The sequence below is a fragment of the Fukomys damarensis genome, unplaced genomic scaffold (genome assembly GCF_012274545.1).
Source record: "Fukomys damarensis isolate Sample0158 unplaced genomic scaffold, DMR_v1.0_HiC HiC_scaffold_7, whole genome shotgun sequence".
NCBI lineage: Eukaryota > Metazoa > Chordata > Mammalia > Rodentia > Bathyergidae > Fukomys > Fukomys damarensis.
This window is the reverse complement of record NW_022900919.1, coordinates 20,276,736-20,295,736: the sequence shown is the minus strand read 5'-3', so window position 1 is coordinate 20,295,736 and position 19,001 is coordinate 20,276,736. Positions and strand designations below refer to the sequence as shown.

General features: G+C 50.0%; 2 protein-coding genes across 5 annotated transcripts; both read left to right on the top strand.

The window, feature by feature from the left end:
• Positions 1–1,364: 1,364 nt before the first annotated feature.
• Positions 1,365–4,603, top strand: Nmb (neuromedin B). Of its 2 annotated transcripts, none has more exons than XM_010621114.3 (3): positions 1,365–1,577; positions 2,116–2,288; positions 4,357–4,494. In XM_010621114.3, exons 1-3 carry the CDS (start codon positions 1,421–1,423, stop codon positions 4,402–4,404), a joined length of 378 nt encoding a protein of 125 aa, XP_010619416.1. In that variant the 5' UTR covers positions 1,365–1,420; the 3' UTR covers positions 4,405–4,494. The 2 variants fall into 2 exon arrangements, with proteins under 2 accessions (XP_010619416.1, XP_010619415.1); XM_010621113.3 differs by having other exon boundaries at positions 1,369–1,577; positions 4,362–4,603.
• Positions 4,604–4,687: 84 nt separating this feature from the next.
• Wdr73 (WD repeat domain 73) lies at positions 4,688–18,632 on the top strand. 3 transcript variants are annotated; one of them, XM_033761097.1, is made up of 8 exons: positions 4,688–5,571; positions 6,275–6,342; positions 6,793–6,881; positions 8,685–8,773; positions 9,250–9,314; positions 16,075–16,236; positions 16,505–16,795; positions 17,493–18,632. In XM_033761097.1, the coding sequence occupies exons 1-8, from the start codon at positions 5,531–5,533 to the stop codon at positions 17,726–17,728; spliced, it is 1,041 nt and encodes a 346-aa protein (XP_033616988.1). In that variant the 5' UTR covers positions 4,688–5,530; the 3' UTR covers positions 17,729–18,632. The 3 variants fall into 3 exon arrangements, with proteins under 3 accessions (XP_033616988.1, XP_010619411.1, XP_010619414.1); XM_010621109.3 differs by having other exon boundaries at positions 16,430–16,795; XM_010621112.3 differs by lacking the exon at positions 4,688–5,571 and adding an exon at positions 5,585–5,782 and having other exon boundaries at positions 16,430–16,795.
• Positions 18,633–19,001: the final 369 nt, after the last annotated feature.

Below are 19,001 nucleotides of genomic sequence, written 5' to 3'. Positions count from 1 at the left end.
GGCTCAGCGTGGTGCCATCCCAGCTTTAGCAGGCCTGACACTTGAGATGTCACCAGGTGATTCAACCTCTCTGTTTCCGATAAACGGGTGGGGTGGGGGGAGACTACGCGAAGCAGCAGTCGCTGCATCCAGGGACTAGAGAACAGGGTGGGAGTGGGATGGGTGCAAAGGAGAGGAATGATTATCCTAGGAAGGTGATAAGAGCTATATCTGTACACCATAGCTAAACTGCAACAAGAAAGCAGAGAGGTGTAAATGCCAGGGTGGGGGAAAGAGAAGCAGGGAGGTTGGAGGGAAAGTCACAGCCAGAAATGGAGTGTCCCTGACCTGTGTCACACCCTGGCACCACAGCCTGCTCTGCAGAAGCCTCCCGCTAAGACAGTGGTGCAAGAGCAGTAGCAGGTGCCCTGCTGACCTGGAAGGTGTGGGCATGGTCCTGCTGTCTGCACTCCATGGAGCTGTCTGGCTCAGTCTCTCCTCCCGAGCCTCCCACAGCACTCTGGGTGCTGGTGTTCAGTAAGTGTAGGAACACGGTGACTTCCTCTGCTCATGAAGCAGTTGCTGACCCTAAGCGAAAGCTAGACATCTGAGGAGGGCAGAGCGCTGAGTGTAAGAGGCCAGGCCCTGTACGACTGCTGCTTTCTGCCACCAAATAATTGTGCTAAAAATGCAAAGTTAAAAAGACTGATAGTTTTCATTTTACACTTTAGGCAAGGGAGGTTCCATAAGTCCATGGCATGTAGGAAGACTTTTGGCCCAGCACAGGCTGCCAAGCCCCAGGTGACTCCTGCCCCCTCCCCTTGGTACTGGGGATTGAACTCAGGACCTTGTGCTTGCAAGGCAGGTGGCAGAGCCACTGAGCTGAATCCCCAGCCCCCACTTAACATCTCCCGATGACCTGCTGTCCTACAAACACTGCTCAGGCCTTGCAAGGAGAGACTGAAAGGCTCCATTTAGGCTGTTCCTCAGGTCCCTGATACATGGCTGGACACTGTTAACAAGGGGTATCGCACACCTGTAGTCCTAGCAGTCAGAGGCTGGGGCAAGAGAATCGCGAATTCGAGCCCAGCCTGGATAATTTAACAAGACCTTGACTCAAAAAAAGGGTTGGGGATGAAGCCTAGTACATAGTGAAAACCTTGTCTCAAAATGAAAAAAAATGCCCTACTGCGAGAGAGGTCTTGCCTTTGGGCATCAAAATACTTTAGCAGGAAGGAAGGTGACTACTTGCTGACCAGGGGGCCCTGTGCCGAGGTCAGTACTGCACTCCCAGCGCAAGCCAGAGCCCAAGTAGCGGAGTGCTGTAGCAGCTGGAGGGCGGTGCGGCTCTTGGCTCCACCCCTGGGCGCGGGTTTAAAAAGGGAGGCAGCGAAGCATTGCCGCGAGCCTAAGCGGGAGCCGCTGGGGCTCAGTGTACACCATGGCCTGGCGGTTAGGGGGCACCTGGCTGCTGGGAGGCTGCCTGCTCTGGGCATTGTTGGCCTCCAGCGTAGCCCCGCTCACCTGGGACCTTCCGGAGCCCCGCAGCCGAGCAGGCAAGATCCGTGTGCACCCGCGAGGCAACCTCTGGGCCACCGGTAAGTCCAAGGGGACCCGGGTGAGCTCCCAGCACTTTCCCAACCCTCTGGCCACTACCAGTGCCCAAGCAGATGGGGACCTAGTGGCTTATCCGATGTAACAGATGGGGACCTCGGACCTCGAGCCCCAGACAGGACAGTGATTGTGTTAAGAGCACTCGGCACTCAAAAGGCAGAGCTGTGGCTGCAGGCAGCCGTTACCCTTTCCCCTAAGGGAGATACTGTCCTGTGTTCTGTCTGCATGCACACCATCCAGGCACCTTCCCAGCCCTTTTCTGACTCCCACCCAAGCAGGCAGGGCAGTGAGCAGAGTTCCTGCATCCCAGGCTGTCCCACCCTCTCCTAGTGCCACTGCCCCTCCACTTGCTCGAGAGAGTTGAAGTCACTGGTTTGTCACCCCAGCCCTGATGTCTTGTGGCTCAGGGATGAGGAAGGCTTCCTGTCTTCTTTCCATGAGAGCTGAATAGTGGGGAGATGGGGAACTTTCCCATGAGTAGGATTGCCACTCTGAATTCCATGTGCCTTGGCACCTTTCTAGGTCACTTCATGGGCAAGAAGAGCCTGGAGCCCCTCAGCCCATCCCTGTTGGGGACAACGCCCCACACCTCCCTGAGGGACCAGCAGCTGCAGCTGAGTCATGATCTGCTTAGGAGTCTTCTGCTGAGGAGAGCCCTGGGCATGAGCCTCGGTAGCCCAGCACCCCACACCCAGGTGAGCTGGGCCACCCCACGTCCAGGAGGGGGCCAGCCCCAAGGAAGCACCACCAGCTTTGGAAGTGGGTAGAGTTCCCTGCCAGGCCACAGAATGGGTGTGGGTGCCAGGATGCCAGGGATGCAGGCTTCCTATGTCCTGGGCCCACTTCAGAGAGGAAGCCAAGCACCCAGCAGACTCACAGAGCAGGATGTGAGGAGCAAGTTCCATCATGCAGTCACCCAGTGGATTACCCCACCCCTGCAGCAGGGCCTGTGTCCCGCCCCAGCTGTCTCCCTCTACTGTGGCCATGTCTGGGACCCTGAGGCCTAGAGAGGGAACAAGAAGTCAGTCAGCAGCCAAGACAACTCAGACTATGCTCACCTGGACCAGGGCTCGCCATTCCCTTATCTGCCTCAGGAACCTATCAGCAATCAGGGTTAGCAGCAGCTATGCTCGCCACATCCTCAGCTGGGTCATTCCTTGTTGTGGGGCTGCCCTGTGGGCTGTAGGACATTGAGAATACCCTGTTTTCTACCCACCAGATGCCAGTAGCACTTTCCCTTACCTACCAAGTCATGACAATCGCAGTTGCCTCCAAGACAGGCATAGTGGTATATGCCTGTAGACCCAGCTTCTCAGGAGGCCAAGGCAGGATTGCCTGAGCACAAGGCCAGCCTGGGCAACTTAGTGAGATCCTGTCTCTAAAATCAAAAGCAATAAAAAATGCTTCAAGACATCACCAGACATCCCTGGGGCAGAAGTCCCAAATCACTCTTGGTTATAAACCACTACTCTTGTGGGTTCAAGGACATAAAACTGGAGCCAAGCCAGAGCTAGCAGATCTGAATGGCAGCTCCTCAATTACCCGCTCCTGGCTGTCCTGTACCCCTCCCTCCACAGTACTGGCTGCTGTGTGCTGAAAACAATGTGATGAAGTAGAAGGTGGGCTCCGGCAGCAACATGCTGCAAAACCTACAGACAGTCCCTGTGTGCTTTTGAAAAGTCCCAGCACTCCAGGAGGCTAAGGCAGAAGAATCTCAAGTTTGAGCCCATCCTGGACAATTTAGTTCTGTTTTTTGTTTGTTCGTTCATTTGTTTTTTTGAGACAGGGTCTCACTATGTAGTTGAGACAGTTAAGACGGACTTAGAACTCACTATGTAGCCCAGACTGGTCTCAAACCCACAGTGATCCTCCTGCCTCAGCCTCCCAAGTGCTGGGATTACAGGCATGTGCCACCACGCCTGGCTTAGACAGTTTAGTTTTGAACAAGTCTGCCTCAAAGTAAAAAATAAAAGGGCTAGAGATGTAACTCAGTGGAGAAGCCCTGGGTTCAATCCCCAGTACTGCCAAAAAAACAAAGGTCATTTACTAGCCACACGGGTGATTCCTATATTCTCAGTATTTGAGAGTCTGAGACAGGAGGATCAAGTGTTTGAGGCCACCCTGGGTTTCACCATGAGACCATGCCTCAAAAGGAAACCAGAGGTTCCTTAACACTGTAAGCCTCATCTTCCTCATCTATAAAATGGCAACAATTATAGGCCCCTCTCCTTAATAAGCACTTTCCTGCACATGCTCCTTTGGTTTGCAGGAGTCATGCAGTCTCTGAGCTCTTGGCTGGACCTGCTGCCCATCCACCTTTGTATCCCATGCCCAGCAGAATGGATGCTGTTGGTAAAAGGCAGAGGCCTTCCTCAGTGAGGGCCAACCCCACACTGCCTGACACACAGGCCCTCAAATGTCAGGCTGGGTGCGTAAGCTTGCCAGACAGGGTCACCTCTAGGGTCAGTGATTTGAATACCAGCTAGAATCTTAGAGGAGCCATCCCCAGCTATGGGGTGGGTGCTTCAGAGAGACCCAGGTCAGAGCTTAGCAAGGGAAGCTTGGATTTCACTTCCGTTAGCTCCCTGATTGTCATGACTACCCTGCAACACTGGGGCTCTCTCTTTTCAGGGAAAACTGCCACCCCTGACTCCTCCGGGGCTTTCAGGGAGGAAGGTGGGAGAGATCCTGCCCACTTCGGGGACATAGGCCCTGGGCATGGGAGCAGCCCTTCCTCAGGTCACCTGTCCTGTTTTCCTGCAGTATAGGAGGCTCCTGGTGCACACAGCGCAGAAGAGACACCCGGAATAGGGCGGGCTCCACTCGGCTTGGATTACACCCATCTCGGCAAGTGCCTGAATGGGTCCCCAGGAGTGGCTTCATCGAGATGCATATCCCAAGCTCCATCACTGTGATTTCTGGCCCGGTCACAGGAATATCCCGATGCAGACACAAACTAAGCTTCTGCTGTCTTTCTTGCTGCCCTGGTGAAGTTGTGAATAAAGCCCTGCTCTTTACGTGGAGTGTCTGGTCCTTTCCTTCCAGACCGGTTGAGGGAGGACGGGGAACAGGCTGAAGGGCCGACTTCAGTGACACGGACAGCCTCGTGCCATGGCACCTGCTGGCACGGAGCCACTCCTGCTGCAGTGAGGCAGCAAGCAGGTGCTCCAGCCGCTGGATGCCAGGTCTCCTCTCACCTCTGCCCTCTACTGGCCCAGACAAGCGTCCTTTGTGTTTTCCTGCCGGACACCGGGCTACCGGACTTTACTTACCTCAGTTTATCCCCACCAAGTTGGTCTTTTTGATTTTGCTTTTTGAAGTACTAGGGTTTGAACTCTGGGCCTCACGCACGTGTTCTGCCACTAAGCTATATCCTGGCCCTTTTTGAAAATCTTACTTGAGACGAGGGCTCACTAACTTGCCCAGGCTGGCTTCCAATTTGCTATCCTCCTGCCGCAACAGCCTCCGGGCCATACAGCGGGTAGGGCCGGGTTGGATCCAGACTCCGCTGTCTACTTACTGTCTTCTCTGGACTTAAGTGGAGCTGCCAAAGTAAGCAAATAAAAAAGACCACCCAGCTAAATTCGAGTTTTAAGCAAACTGTTTTTCTGTATAAAATGTCCTAAAATATTCAGTTTATTTGAATTGTCCGTTTAACCTCGTGGTCCCGTATTAGTTTTGGCCTTGGAACTCTGACCTTTCTGGAGCTGCAAATACCTGATTTTAAAACTGATGGGAATTTGGTCCCTCCGGCCCTGCTTGGGGCAGACAGCGGCGTATTCCCGCGTTTCCCTTATTTTTCCCAAACTTTCCGCCTAAGAACCTGGTCCGTCCAGCCCGACGCCAAACGGAAAGCCACGCCCACGCCTCGCGAGACCTTCGCGCCTACCCGGGAAAGCTCGCGGCCGGAAGTTGGGCACCGGAAGCAAGAGTTGCCATGGAGCCCACAGAGGACTGGCTGGTGGAATCCTTGCGCTTGTAAATCGTGTGGGGCTGGGCCATGCGACCCTGGCTGGCCTGGCGTGTGGGTGGGCGGAGGGGGTGGGAGTCCTGGCAGCGGGCCGGGCCGAGGCCGAGGACTTGGGGACTGATTCCCGCCCTCTGGGAAAGGGCTCGTTCCTGCCTGCTCAAGTTTGATAAGCGAAGCCAGTGAAGGAGTCACCTCCAATGTTTGACAAAAAGTTTCCGGGTGTGGTGGCTTCTCCCTGTAACCCCGGGCTGAAGCGGGACGATCGCAGCCTGAGCGACATAGCGAGACTCTCTCAAAATTAAAAATAATGCTAAAAGGGCTTGGGATGTAGCTCAGTATGAGGACCTGGGTTCCGTCCCTAGTACCATCCAAAAATGAGAACTTGTGGAGGACACTAATAACTCAAGTAACTAATCAATTTGTGTCCCATTCTAAGTTAAACCCTGAATACAGGTCCTCACATCAGCTTAGGGAAATCTTGGAACCAGGAAGTTCCATAGATGAGAACTGAGGCCCAGGGCTCCTGACTGGCCTGGCCCTAGATGCTTGGAGGAGAGTAAAATGCTTTACAAAATGCATTACAGGACTCGGCCCCATATCTGCCTTAGTCCAAGCATGGACTTCTAACCACAGAGCCCAGCTGCCACCTCCTGGTTCTTTGTCAGCTGTGCAGTGCCTTGTGCCATGTGTTCTTATGTCCCTGTCATGCAGGTATCAAGATTTCCATGCATTTGACCTCTCAGCAGCCACTCGAGTCCTTGAATGGATTGGTGACAAAGGTATGTGTCCTGCGTGATCCTAAAGGAATCGCATTCTCTGGTGGGATTTTAAGGGCTCAACCTAAAGGGCCACTTCCTACAGTTTTGAGGGCATTTTGGTCACTTATTCCATCCTAGTGCTCCAACCGCACTTGTGTTCTTTTATTAATATCCTCCATGTCAGGTATGGTGGTGCAGACTCTGAGAAGCTGAGGCAGGAGGATTTCAGATTTAAGCCCAGCCTGTGCAGCTAAATGAGACCCTGTCTCAAAATAATAAAAAGGCTGGGGGTGTGGCTAAGTGCAAAAACTCTGGATTTAATCTCAAAGTACTGCAAAGGAAAAAAAAAATCCATCCTCTGATAAAAGGCTGCACATTAATAGGGAAAGAATTTAGCCTTGCTCTGAGGAACAGGCAGCAGTATATAGATTGACCTACAACCTTTCTAACACAGCTGCTCATTTTTTCTAGGAGTCTTCATTGCTGGCTATGAAAGCCTGAAAAAAAATGAAATTCTTCATCTAATGCTACCTCCTAGACTTTCTGTAAAGGAAAACCAGGTAACTTGAAGTAGAAATACTGAATAGATGTTGATTTTCACTTATTTATTATACATCTCTGGAGCTCTTGTCACCTATCAGGTATTGTACCAAAAGAGAGACAATGGCTGGACCTCCCCCATGGTCTAATAGCCGAGGCACCTATGCACAGAGCTAAGTACTGTAAAACATCAGGGGTCCTTCACGAAGGGGCCAGTATTCCTTTAGTAAAACTAGATTTAGGGAGCCCTTAGGCCACAGCAGGGAGTTGAAGCCCTTAGAATGGTTTAGTTTAGATCAACTAGGCAGTGATGGCTGACCTTTTAGAGCTTTCAGTGATAACGAATAGACCTCTGCAGCATGCGTGCCATAGGTGTGCCTCCACTGAACTAGAATTTAGAGAAGACAGCTAAGGACAGAGCCCCAGAGGGCACGTTTAAGGCATGGGCATAAGAAGATAAATCCACAAGAAATACGGAGAAAGCCTGGCCTTTGAAGCAGACATCTCAGAAAAGGTCAGAGATCAGGAGAAGAGAATATGTCAAGGAGAGTTGGTAGCTCCTACATGTTGCTATAGAAGCAGTCGCATAGGGGTGAAGGATTCCTTTATTAGGTCGGCAGCTGGGATGCTCTTGGTGACCTCTGCCACAGCATTTTGCTGGTGGTGGTCACAAGCCAAAGACCACAGAGGAGGGCAAATAGGAGTGGAGGGAGGGAAGAGACCAGAGCAGAAATGGATTTCAGGGAGTTGCCCTCAGCTTGATTGAATCATGAGCTATGGGGAAGCTGCCTTTAAAGGATGAGGGTGACGTGGGATGGAGAGAGGCACCGGGACAGTGCTCCTGCTTCCAGAGTCAGAGGTGAAAAGAGCTCCACTTCCAGGCAAGAGGTGAGGTCAGCAGGTCAGGGACTGGAAGGACACGCACGGGCAAGGATGAGAATGTGTGCTTCTGAATTTCACTGCTGCTTCCTTTGTTGGGGGACAGTGGCAGGGAGTGTGCTGGGCATGTACTTTACCACTGAGCCACACCCCAGCCCTCTTAAATTCTTTAAGGAAATAAAGTTTTCTCATGGGGTGACCATGGCATGGAGCTAAATTGAAGGTTTAGAGTAGAAGTAGGCAGGGCCGTGTGAAAGGATTAAGCCCAGGAGAGGCTGAGTCCTGGGAGCTGTGGCCCAAGGACCAGCTGTCCCCATGCCCCCAAGGTGCCACTAGCATGCACATTCCTAGACTTTTCCCAGACCTACAGAATTGGAACCTCAAGAAGTCCAATTCTTACTCTCTGAACCTGGAGGAATGGAAGCTACAGGCCGCCTGGCCTGTCACCCTGGGTATGGGACATGACTTTAGCAGTGCCTTGATTTCCCCTGTGCCTACAGACCCGGGCTGAGCTGTGAGGAGACGCTGCACCTCTGGCTCCCCATCTGCCCTCTGTGTCTGCCCCCCATCTCTTGCACGGAGGGCAGATGGGGATATTACTGACACGCTAAGTGGGAGCTGTTCCATTTTCCCTGTTAGAGGAGCTCCTGGGCTTCTGAAGGGAGTGGGGAGAGAAGGGCATCAGTAGCTTCCTGGTGACCCCTGCTGTGTATGAAGCTGTCCCACTCTGTGACTCCTCTGGGAAGACCTGGGGCACAGTCTTGTGTGGTGGGACAGGGGACTGTGACTGATTAGAGGCCTGGGGACAAGTGGGAACAAGGGAGCTTTGCAGGCAGGTGTGAAACCAGCACTTCCAGACAGAGGCACAAAGCCCCGCAGGGAGGAGCCTCTGTCGCCAGCAAAGTGGTGAGCGTTCTTCTGATCGGCTTCCCTTGGTATTTTAGGGCTTATTTCCAGAAAGAGATTTCACAGTGTGCCACGGGGGATTCTCCGACAGAGCTGTCCTAGAGCTAAAGCATGTGCCAGATACCAGGTATGGCCAATCTGTGATCCCACCTCTCAGGATGGGTCTCCTGCCTCCTCCTCCCTACGCCAGCCCTCAGCACAGGGACCTGTGAGAGTGCATGCACACACACAAGCATGGGTCTAGAATGTAAAGAAACCATCTCACAGCTGTTTTGATTAGAGTAACCAGCACGTCACTGGAATTGCTGTAGGGTTGGATACAGGCTAGAAGGGTACACTGTGTCTCCTGAGCTGATGGTGGGTGGTGGACTGAACCAGCTCCTTGAGGAGAGGCCGAGTGTCTGCTGTCCTCTCCGTCGTGACCACCATGGCATATGGTGGCTCCTGTGAGCTTTGGGCCTGTCCCTAAGACAGAGTGAGCCTGCTCTTCTGTCCAACGAGGGTGGTGGGTCTTGATCCTGCAGTGTGATTTCCTAGGCTGGGGAGGAGAGGGCTAGTGGGGTCCGTGGGTGAACACTAAGATGTTCTGTCCACATGGAACAGGTTGCTGGTGACCAGTGGCCTTCCGGGTTGTTACCTCCAGGTGTGGCAAGTCGAAGAAGACAGTGGTGAGTGAACTTCACTTGGTGGAGGTGGAGGCCCCCTCCCAGGGCCAAGGAAAAAGGCAGTAAGTACAGTGCTACAACTTCCTCCAGGATAGAGCTGAGCAGGTGGCTCCCAGAGCACTGCAGGACCCCTGCAGGCAGGGTAGGGGCAGAGCTCTGGAGCTCACCTCTCAGGGGAGGAGGACGTGTGCTGGTCCTGGGAAGAACTTTGAGCCACAGACCTGACTGAGCCTGCTGCCACCTCTGCATAGAGAAGTCACTCTGCTTCCCTGCAGTGGCTGGCAGAAGGATCAGGAGGTGCTAATTTTGTCCCTTGTGGGAGTGAGGGTCTGCGGGACCCAGGTAGGCAGGCACCAGACCATGCAGCTCTGGCCTGTCCCCACCCTTCATTCCTCTTTCCTGACTGCTATGATTTTGAGACAGAGGTTTCACTAAATTGCTAAATTGTCCAGTTGAGCTTGAACTGTGATCTTCTTGCCTTAGCCTCCCAGAGTGCTGGGGTTATAGGTGTGGCCCCTGACGCTAGCCACTAGAAAAGCAGTTCCTTTGTTCACTTTTTTCCTGGGGTCACTGACACCATGGACTTTGCTGTTGTTTTCCTTGTCACTTGTCCTGTGCTGTAGTCTCCAGTTGTTCCCACCCCTTACTTGTGATTGTGGTAGTGTGTTTTTTTGGGGGGGGGGCTTTTTTTTTTTTTTTGGCTTTGTTTGGTACCAGGGATCGAACTCAGGCCCTTGACCTTGTGAGGCAGGCAGCGGAACCACTGAGCCAAATCCCTGGCCATGTAGTGTATTTTTTTGTTTTGTTTTGTTTTGTTTTTTGGTACCAGGGATCAAACTCGGGATCTTGTGCTTTTGAGGCAGGCAGTGGAACCACTGAGCTAAATCCCTGGCCCTGGTAGTGTGTTTTTTAATAGTTTTATTGAGGTACTACGTTTTGTGTATCATATAATTCTCCCATTTCAAGTGTAGAGTTCAGTGATTTTATTTTAGTAAATTTACCAAGTCTGCGGCTATCTCTGTAAGTCAGTCTTGGAACATTTCCATCACCCCAGTAAGACCCATTACCCATTTACTGTCAGTCTCCTTCCCAGCAAGCACTGATCTAACGTCTTTGTAAAAATGTGCCTCAGACATTTTGTATTGTGGACTTGTACATGTGGGCTCTGTGTGCGCATTCTTTCTCTTACCATAATACTTTTGAAGTTCATCCATCCACTTAGCATGTATCAGTCACTTGTTTCTTTTTGTTTTGTTTTGTTTTTTGTTTTTATGGGGAGTACTGGGGATTGAACTTGGGTCCTTGCGCTTGCAAGGCAGGCCACCAAACCGCAGTCACTTGTTTCTTTTTATAGCTGAATAATATCCTGTTGTATGGCAAGAGTACCACATTTTTCTACCCATTCACAAGTTGATAGATCCAGTTTTTGGCCATGATCAGTAATGCTGCTGAGAACATTAATGTATGAATCTTTGTGTCACGTATGTTTTCATGTCTCTAGGATAGACACCTCACAGTGAAATTCCCGCACCATGTGGTTGTGTTTGATTTCTTAGGAAGCTTTCAAAATGACTTCTTACATTCCCACCAGCAGTGTTTGAGGGTTCCCCTATTTCCATATCCTTGTTAACATTTGTTACTGTTTAAAAATTTGTATTGCGGGGTGTGGTTGCACACACCTGTAATCCCAGCACTCAGGAGGCTGAGGCAGGAGGATTACTGCAAGTTTGAGGCCAGACTAGACTACATAGTGAGTGAGACCCTGTCTCAAAAAAATAAAATATAAATATTTATTTTGTAGTGTTAGGGATCAAACCCAGGGCCTCATATGTACTAGGCAAGTGCTCATCTCCAACCCTGTCTTTTTTATTAAAGCTGTTATCTGGGTGTGACATTGTTTGTCCTTATGGTTTCCGTTTGCATTTCCCTAATTACTAATAATGTTGAGCATCTTTTTTGTGTGTTTGTCAGCCATTTGTATATTTGGTGAAATGCCTGTTAACTTATTTACTGTTTTTTGATGGTGGTGTTCTTGTTGTTGTTTGTTTTGTGTTGAGACAGGGTCTTGCTGTGTAGTTCAGACTGAACTTGACCTCACCATACAGCCCAAGCTGGCCTCAGACTCCAGCGGTTCTCCTGCCTCAGCCTCCCAAGCGCTGGCATGCACCACTATACCTGGCTATTTCACTTTCTTAAATAGTTTTGTATAGTCTTGCAAAGGAGCACAAAAAAGTCACTTTTTAAAAAAATTCATTAGGCATGGTAGCTCATGCCTGTATTCTCAGCACTCGGGAAGCTGAGGAGGATTGCTGCAAGTTTGAGGCCAGCCTGGGCTGCATAGCAAGACCCTGTCTCAAAAAAAAAAAAAAAAAAACTTCATCTCATTTTGAGATACTTTTCTCCTTTCACAAGCTGATCTTGATAGTGAGGCCCATTCCGCTCAGGAGGAAGAATATTTTCTGTCACCACTGATGGATGTCTTCCTAAGAATTCAAAAGGGGGGCAGCACCATTTTAAAGAAATGTATCTTACTAAGCTTTCTCCTAGTTGTATTTGGCGTTACATAGTAATAATTAATCCACTTGGGCCAGGGATTTATCTCAGTGGCACCGCACCTGCCTGACAAGGGCAAAGTCCTGAGTTTGATCCCTGGTACCAAAACAATGATGATGATGATGATGATGAATCCACCTGTAGGCAAAGGAGAAATTTAAAAAACTGTCAGTGTGCTTTTGTGCCAAAGCAAGGACAGAATAACAGTATATTTGAGGCAAGGCACAAGCAAAGCAGACAGTGGATTCTGAGGGCTCTTCCGTACTGAATGAGGCACCCATTTTCTGTTCATCCTGAGAACGTGCCAACAGTGGTATCTCTCGCCAATGTTACAGCTCACTTTACATGGAGAGATGAAGTCCTCTTTCTGGTCTGAGCAGTCTCAGTGGTATTCGTGTGACACCTTCCACAGTGGAGGGCAGCGGTGGCTTGAACACATGCCATCGACAAGGCACAGGCCTGGCAGTGGGCAGGAGGTGGTGCAGTGTAGGCGTGAATGCAGGCCTCTGTGAGGTGGGAAGTGAGTCCCTCAGCTTCCTCTGCTGGCGCAGCCTCCACATCTTTTCTACATCTGCCTTCATCTGCACACACAGTGTTGGGGCTATTTTAGGAATTTCCTCAGTCTCAATTCCCTACATGTCCTTGGGTTACAGGTCGAACGTGAAATGGTCTATCAATGTCTGATTCCACAGATGGACTGGATTGTTCCTTAGCTTGTTCCTTGTTGTGGAACACAATTTTTCTTGCTACTTACTTCTGTTTCTCCCAGTCCTATCTTTTGTGATTTTTTTCCTGTTGGTGCAGAAAGCCTTCAGTTCCTGCCTCTGGAAGGTTTCCAGCTGTCTCATCAGTATGAGCAGACCTAGCAGCACTAGTAGAATCCAAAAAGTCCAAAAGTTTACCATGTAGTTGTTTAATAATAGCACTCTCTTTACTGGTCATCTGAAGCTCCTTCCTCTTCAAGCAGTTGTGCTTGCAATTTATTCAGTTCCACTACCATCTGGTTGAATTTCTGTCTTCCTTAGTTTAGTTTCAGTTGATTTTTTTTTGGACAGGGTCTCACTATATAGTCCAAGCTGGCCTCAACCCCATGTAATTCTCCTGTCTCAGCCTCCTGAGTGCTGGGGTTACAGGTGTGTACCACCATTCTGGCACAGTTGTAGTTTTTGATTTTCCTTTTCTTTCTCAAATCATATATATTAGCTTTCTGTCAATTTTTAAATCTTTGGGATTTATTATTTCTGCAAACTTGTGAACAGCCTGTATTTTAAGGATTCATTCTATACTGATATTCTTTTTTTTAAAATAAAAAATATAGAACCTGTCTGCTTTCCTTGTGTAATTAGCAGTCAAATAACCTTAGCCATAAGATACTGCCTTCAAACTAAAGATCTCTGAATCACTTCTAAAAAAAATAATGAAATTATCATTCAAGAGACTTGTCATTTCATATTAAAGCTGACTATAATTTCATTTATCTGATAAATAACTTTAAAACCTTATGAAGGAAATGCACCAAACTATACCTGTGTAAAAGTGTTGTTCAATTATGACTAATACAGTGTAATTCAATTAGAAAAATTAAGATTCTAGCCAGGCGTGGTGGTGCACGCCTATAATGCCAGCACTTGGGAGGCTGAGGCAGGAGGATCGCTGTGAGTTCAAGACCAGCCTGGGCTACATAGGGAGTTCCAGGTCAGTCTCAACTGCATAGTGATACCCTGTCTAAAACAAAACAAAACCCCCAAAAACAAGCAAACAAGATTCTAAATAAATTTCTAGAAAATTTAACAATGGTGAGAGGGTAATGAAAATTTTTCTCTACATACAATCTGATCATTAACAGACTAGCAATCTTAATTGGAATAAGGCAAAAATAGTAAAACCACACTTAGCTACACATTATCTTCTACGTCGTGCGGCATTACACCCACTGCTCAGGCGCATCAGAGCAGCTCATTAAATGTACACGATCTCCACGGCATGCATTGCATCACTGTGCAGAGACACCAGCTTCTTGGAATGCATGAAAAGGCTCAACAAGTCAAGGACTGTTAACAAAAGCCTCAATGTCCGTTTTTTTGTTTTTTGTTTTGTTTTGTTTTGTTTTGTTTTTGGTGGTACCAGGGATCGAACTCAGGACCTTGCTCTTGTCAGGCATGGTGCCACTGAGCTACATCCCCAGCATCGATGTATCTTTCTTCCTAGAACAAAGCAGAGTTGTATCTCCTGGTCATTTTAAATTTGTGAGACACCTCACTGTATATGCCTTCCTGGTAGATTCTTGTCTTACTAACCGAACGTCTCCAGTGTACCTTTACCAGTCGTGATTTTAACTTCGTAATCTTCAGCTTTAATTTGTAAGTCTCTAACTATACTTATTGTGTCCTTCTATCTGCTCTGGTCACCCTGGTCACAGAGGGCCTGCAAGAGCCAGCTGTAGGGTGGAGACCCTGGGGCGGCCAGGAGGAGTGGAAGAGAGGCAGCCGGGTGGGAGGTGACGGCTGCAGCAGGCAGGGCAAGGTTGGTGCCCCATGGAGACTAAGGGAGAAAGGTGTAATTGCTCTCGTCTGCCCAGCAGCTGCAGATGGACAGCTCGGGGGGCTGTGGTCCCAGCTGCGAAGAGGGCAGGCAGTTGGTTCACAGCCAGCACCCCCAGGAGGAACGAGGGGCCCAAGAAGGACCAGTATATCTGCCTCCTATTCAAAGTCAGCCTTTTCTCTTTCCCCATTCTTGGCAGCCCCTCACTATGTCCTTTGCCTTGGTCTCTTACGAGTTTGTCTTTTCCTTGTGGGACTGGATTGGTTCATTAGGTGTGCATTTCTAGGGGAGACCACCTCACCACGGACTGCACAAGGATAAGACCTGATTGCTTTCTTTGTCCTTTTTGCCCTACTGGAAATTGAACCCAGGACCTCAGGCATCCTAGGCAAGTTCCTTCCCCGGTTTCTTTCCTACTCCATCCAGAGCCACAGCTCTCCACACTACTTCTATGACAGTCTCCTCCTCCTTCCCTGTGGGGAACACATCACAGCTGAGCATCATCCCCTGGCTTAGACCAGCAGGTCCTGGAAGAATCCCGTCCATGCGCCTCAGAGTCCATGGAAAGGGACAAAAGGGGCCACTTAAATGTGGCCTGGAGAGCTAGGCGGACTGTGGTAGGGCAGCTGGAACTGCAGATCCACCGAGGGCCCACGCTCCCCCTGCATGCCAGCCCAGCCCTGTGTCCCCTCACACGGAGGGCCGTTGGTGTCCCTTACATTCCTCATGACTCTGACTTCTCCTGAACAGAGAAAAATAAGCAGATCTTCATTTTCTTCAGAGAGCATAGAAAGCAAATAATGAGGCCCCTCTTAAAGCAAGAAGATAAAAAGTGAGAAATACGAGTTTCCCTGTAAGTAGTACAGCAAATGGCTGTTGTGAACTGTTCAATGTAGGAAACAGGAGCAGACCAGACGCCCGCCAAGCAGGGTGACACAACGTGAAACTGAAGCATGATTCTGCTGGGGGCTGAGTATGTCTTTGTGCCATGTCTTTTTTCCAGGGGAAAAAGATGTGGATGCTTGTCCTGTTTATGTTTTAAGTCAGTGACATGTGCAATGTAACCTTTGCCAAATTTTAATAAATTGTCTGAGGGTATGGAACACATTTCTGAAGAAACACTAATTCATAAATTCTGTGCCTGTTGTTTGTAAGTGGCGTCAGCCAAGTGTTCACTCCTTTCCTCTCTTTGTTCTCCACCAATCAGAAGTCAGAACACCTTGTAGAGTTTGGAGTTGGCTACAGTGATTGTCGTTTGCAAAAGCTGTTTATAAGACAAGTTATAAAGAAATCAGTGATTCTGACAATTCTAAAAATATAAATCTGCCAAATGCAAGTCTGTAATCCTTGCACTCTGGGAAGCTGAAGCAGGAGGATTCCAAATTTGAGACCCACCTGAGCAGCTTAGTGACTTAGCAAGACCCAGTCTCAAAAAAAAGAAAAAGGACTGGGGGTGTAGCCTAATGCAAAAGTCCTAAGTTCAATCCCTAGTACCACACACACCCAAAGTAGCTATGACCCAGTGTTTGTGTCTCAGCAGTCTCTTCTGTCAACTCTCCATCCTTCCGCCCTGACCTGACTGTCCATGGGAAGAGGGCTGCTGGACTCCCATCTAAGGTTTCAAACCTGCATTAGTGTCATGGACTTCACCTCTTTCCCTTTCTCCCAGATGTCATTAAAGCCATCAGCACCATCGCCGTGCAGGAGAAAGCTGGGGGTCTGTGGCCTAGGCTAGCTGTCTTCTCCATGGTACCTAGACTCCTTCACGGCGTGCAGCTCAGCAGTCTGCAGGTAGTCGATCTGGAATCCTGGAAAACCATGTACAGCTCAGGTACCTTGGCCTTGTCCCGCTGCTCCCCACCAGCACCCACCCTCAGCCCAGCTCCCAAGGCTGAGTGGGCCCCCAGGGCTCTCACTTGGGTGGGGAGTCAGCCTAGGCCAGGGCCCACACAGCAGGTGGAGCCAGCCATGGATGTGTGGAGGGGGTGGGTGTGACAGCATCCCAGCAGCTCCCCCTCTTCCAGGCATCACTGACAGTGAGGAGCTGAGCAACCTGCAGGTCCTCGATTGCAACACCTTTGCATTCTGCTGCACCTCAGGCCGCCTGGGGCTGGTCGATACTCGCCAGTCATGGGCACCGTTGGAGAACTCCAGCCAAGGCCCTGGGTCTGGTGGCCAGAGATGGTGTGCAGAAGTAAGGAACAGGGGCCAGGGCCCTGGGCCTTGCTTTTCCAGCCTGGGTGCAGATGGACAGCTCCGTCTCCTTGATGCCCGAGATCTCTGCCACCCTGTGAGTTCAGTCCAGTGCCCAGTGTCTACACCAAGCCCTGACCCAGAGCTGTTGCGAGTGACGTGGGCCCCATGCCTGGACAACTGCCTGGCCATTTCAGGTACTGCTGAGCAGGATCCTATGTCTGTTACTTGCTCTCTGCCTTAAGGGGACAGAAGTATGATCAGGAGGGCGCCAGCAGCCCCTAAAGAAACTGGTCCTCGGAGCTGCTCACTATAACCCTTCAGCCTGTAGTGTGGCCCTTTCCATCCTGGCCACTAAGTGACCACAGCACACTGCAGCCTCTCTGGGCCCCCGGGGATTTGGGGCTCAGACAGGACCCATTGGGGAGGCAGGCAGGTAAGGTGGTACATAGGTGCCCACCAGAAAGAGAAAGAGAGGATTATGAGGTGCATATGTGCTGGGCAATGTGACAGAGCTACTGTCTAAAGGCTTCTATCCCCTGTCAAGTGGAGACAAAGCCATGTGCTGAGAAGGACCCAGGGCTGCAAGGATTGGGACTGGGGGCTGGTTGGAAAGGCAGGAAGGCTCTCCAGCCTCCATTACCTGGAAAAGTGCTAGTAGTGACTTCATACTGTGGTGGAGGTAAGAGATGCTGCCTGTCTAGGGTTAGCCTTGGGCCTGGCACACAGCAGGTGCACACAGGTGCTTATGCGACCCATGCAGGGAGTAACCACTATTGGCGTGGGCAGATGCCATGCTCCCTTGGCAGGCATCAGCCTCTGATCCTGGGGAGTCCTCTTTGGCTGCTACTAAGAAAGTGACTCAGGAGCACCCCTCTACTCTGTCTTCCTCAGGCTTTGATGGGACAGTCCAGGTCTATGATGTTTCGTCCTGGGAAGGAATGGGGAGCCGAGTGGAGCCACTCTTCACCCACAGAGGTCACATCTTCCTAGATGAAAGCAAGGGGGACACTGCTCCACTGGTCACCACCCACACCTGGCACCCTTGCAAACCCAGGACTTTGTTATCTGCAGCAAGTGATGCCTCCTTGCATGTGTGGGACTGGGTTGACCCTCGTGCCTCCTGCTGACACCAGGACTCTGAGGGGAAGGGTTGGCGCTGGGTGGCAGGGCCACTGGTACAGGTCCCTGTTGTCAGTTGTGTGACCTCAGGTGAGTCAGCCAGCCTCCCTCAGCCTCTCTTCCTATCTGTAAACTAAGCATGGTATTGACTTCCACACAGGGTTGCTAAGAAGATGCTTGTGGTGGCCCAGACCTGTAATCCCGACCACTCGGGGCTGAGGCAGGAAGATCACAAGTTTGAGGCCAGCCTGGGCAACCTAGTGACTTAGCAAGACCTTGTCTCACAGTTAAATAAAGGCCTGGCACATTTCAGAATTACTGTAAGAGAATTCGGTAGCTGCTTTTAGACCTGGGAGGCTCCCTGTCCACCCAGTATATACTGGCAGTGTTTGGTCTCTGTCTTCTTCCCAGTATCAAAGTGAGAACCAGAAGAGTTCATGACTGTAAATATGTTCCTCGAACTTTTTTACAGAAGAAAACATGCATGAGGGCCAATAAACCTAATAAAATGTCAACCCTGGTAGCAACTGAGCAAGAGCAGTAGGAAGGCTGCCATTTTTGCCTATCCAGATTGCCAGTGTTGAGCCTTCACTGCTCTCCACACCTGGTGGAGGTTTCATGCTACCCAGTGCCATGGGGCAGCAGGTTCTTCATCCAGCACTAAACAAGACCTGGTTCACTTGGGCCAGAAGGCAGGTAACCAAGGCTCTGCTAAATGAAAATTTAATTTTCCTAATCTTGGTGTCGTGCCACATGCCTATAATACTAGCACTTGGGAGGCTGAGGCAGGAAGATCATAGGCCAGCGTGAGCATTTTAACCAGTTCACTATTTCAACAAACAAAGCCAGGCGTGATGGTGCACACCTATGATCCTATCACTTAGGATACTGAGGCAAGAGGATCACCATGAATTCGAAGCCAGCCTAGGCTACAAAGTGAGTTCAAGGCCAGCCTGTACTATACAATAAGACCCTATCTCCAAAGAAAACTAATCTTTTGCAGTTACCATTAGCCATGTATACATGAGCAATATGTATATATGATGAAGTTTCTAAAAATAAAATTGCTGAGAAGGAAAAAATGGAAACAGCTTCTGTACATAGGAAGGGAGGGGACTTGGGGAAGATGGGATAAAATAAAATTTATTTTTAAGGGCCAGGGATTTAGCTCAGTAGTTCCAGCACCTGCCTTACAAGCTCAAGGGACCAAGTTCAATCCCAAGTACCAAAAAAACAAAATTATTTTTGAAATATTACTGAGGCAGAGGATATATGTATTTT

What these genes read in the sequence shown, in the direction of transcription:
- Nmb (XM_010621113.3), top strand. Translation starts at nt 1,421, where the DNA reads ATGGCCTGGCGGTTAGGGGGCACCTGGCTGCTGGGAGGCTGCCTGCTC. An exon ending in AGGCAACCTCTGGGCCACCG is followed by an intron (nt 1,578 to 2,115) that starts GTAAGTCCAAGG and finishes GCACCTTTCTAG; the next exon opens with GTCACTTCATGGGCAAGAAG. An exon ending in GCCCAGCACCCCACACCCAG is followed by an intron (nt 2,289 to 4,361) that starts GTGAGCTGGGCC and finishes CCTGCAGTATAG; the next exon opens with GAGGCTCCTGGTGCACACAG.
- Wdr73 (XM_010621109.3), top strand. Translation starts at nt 5,531, where the DNA reads ATGGAGCCCACAGAGGACTGGCTGGTGGAATCCTTGCGCTT. An exon ending in AAGCATGTGCCAGATACCAG is followed by an intron (nt 8,774 to 9,249) that starts GTATGGCCAATC and finishes CACATGGAACAG; the next exon opens with GTTGCTGGTGACCAGTGGCC. An exon ending in GAAAACCATGTACAGCTCAG is followed by an intron (nt 16,237 to 16,429) that starts GTACCTTGGCCT and finishes CCCCTCTTCCAG; the next exon opens with GCATCACTGACAGTGAGGAG.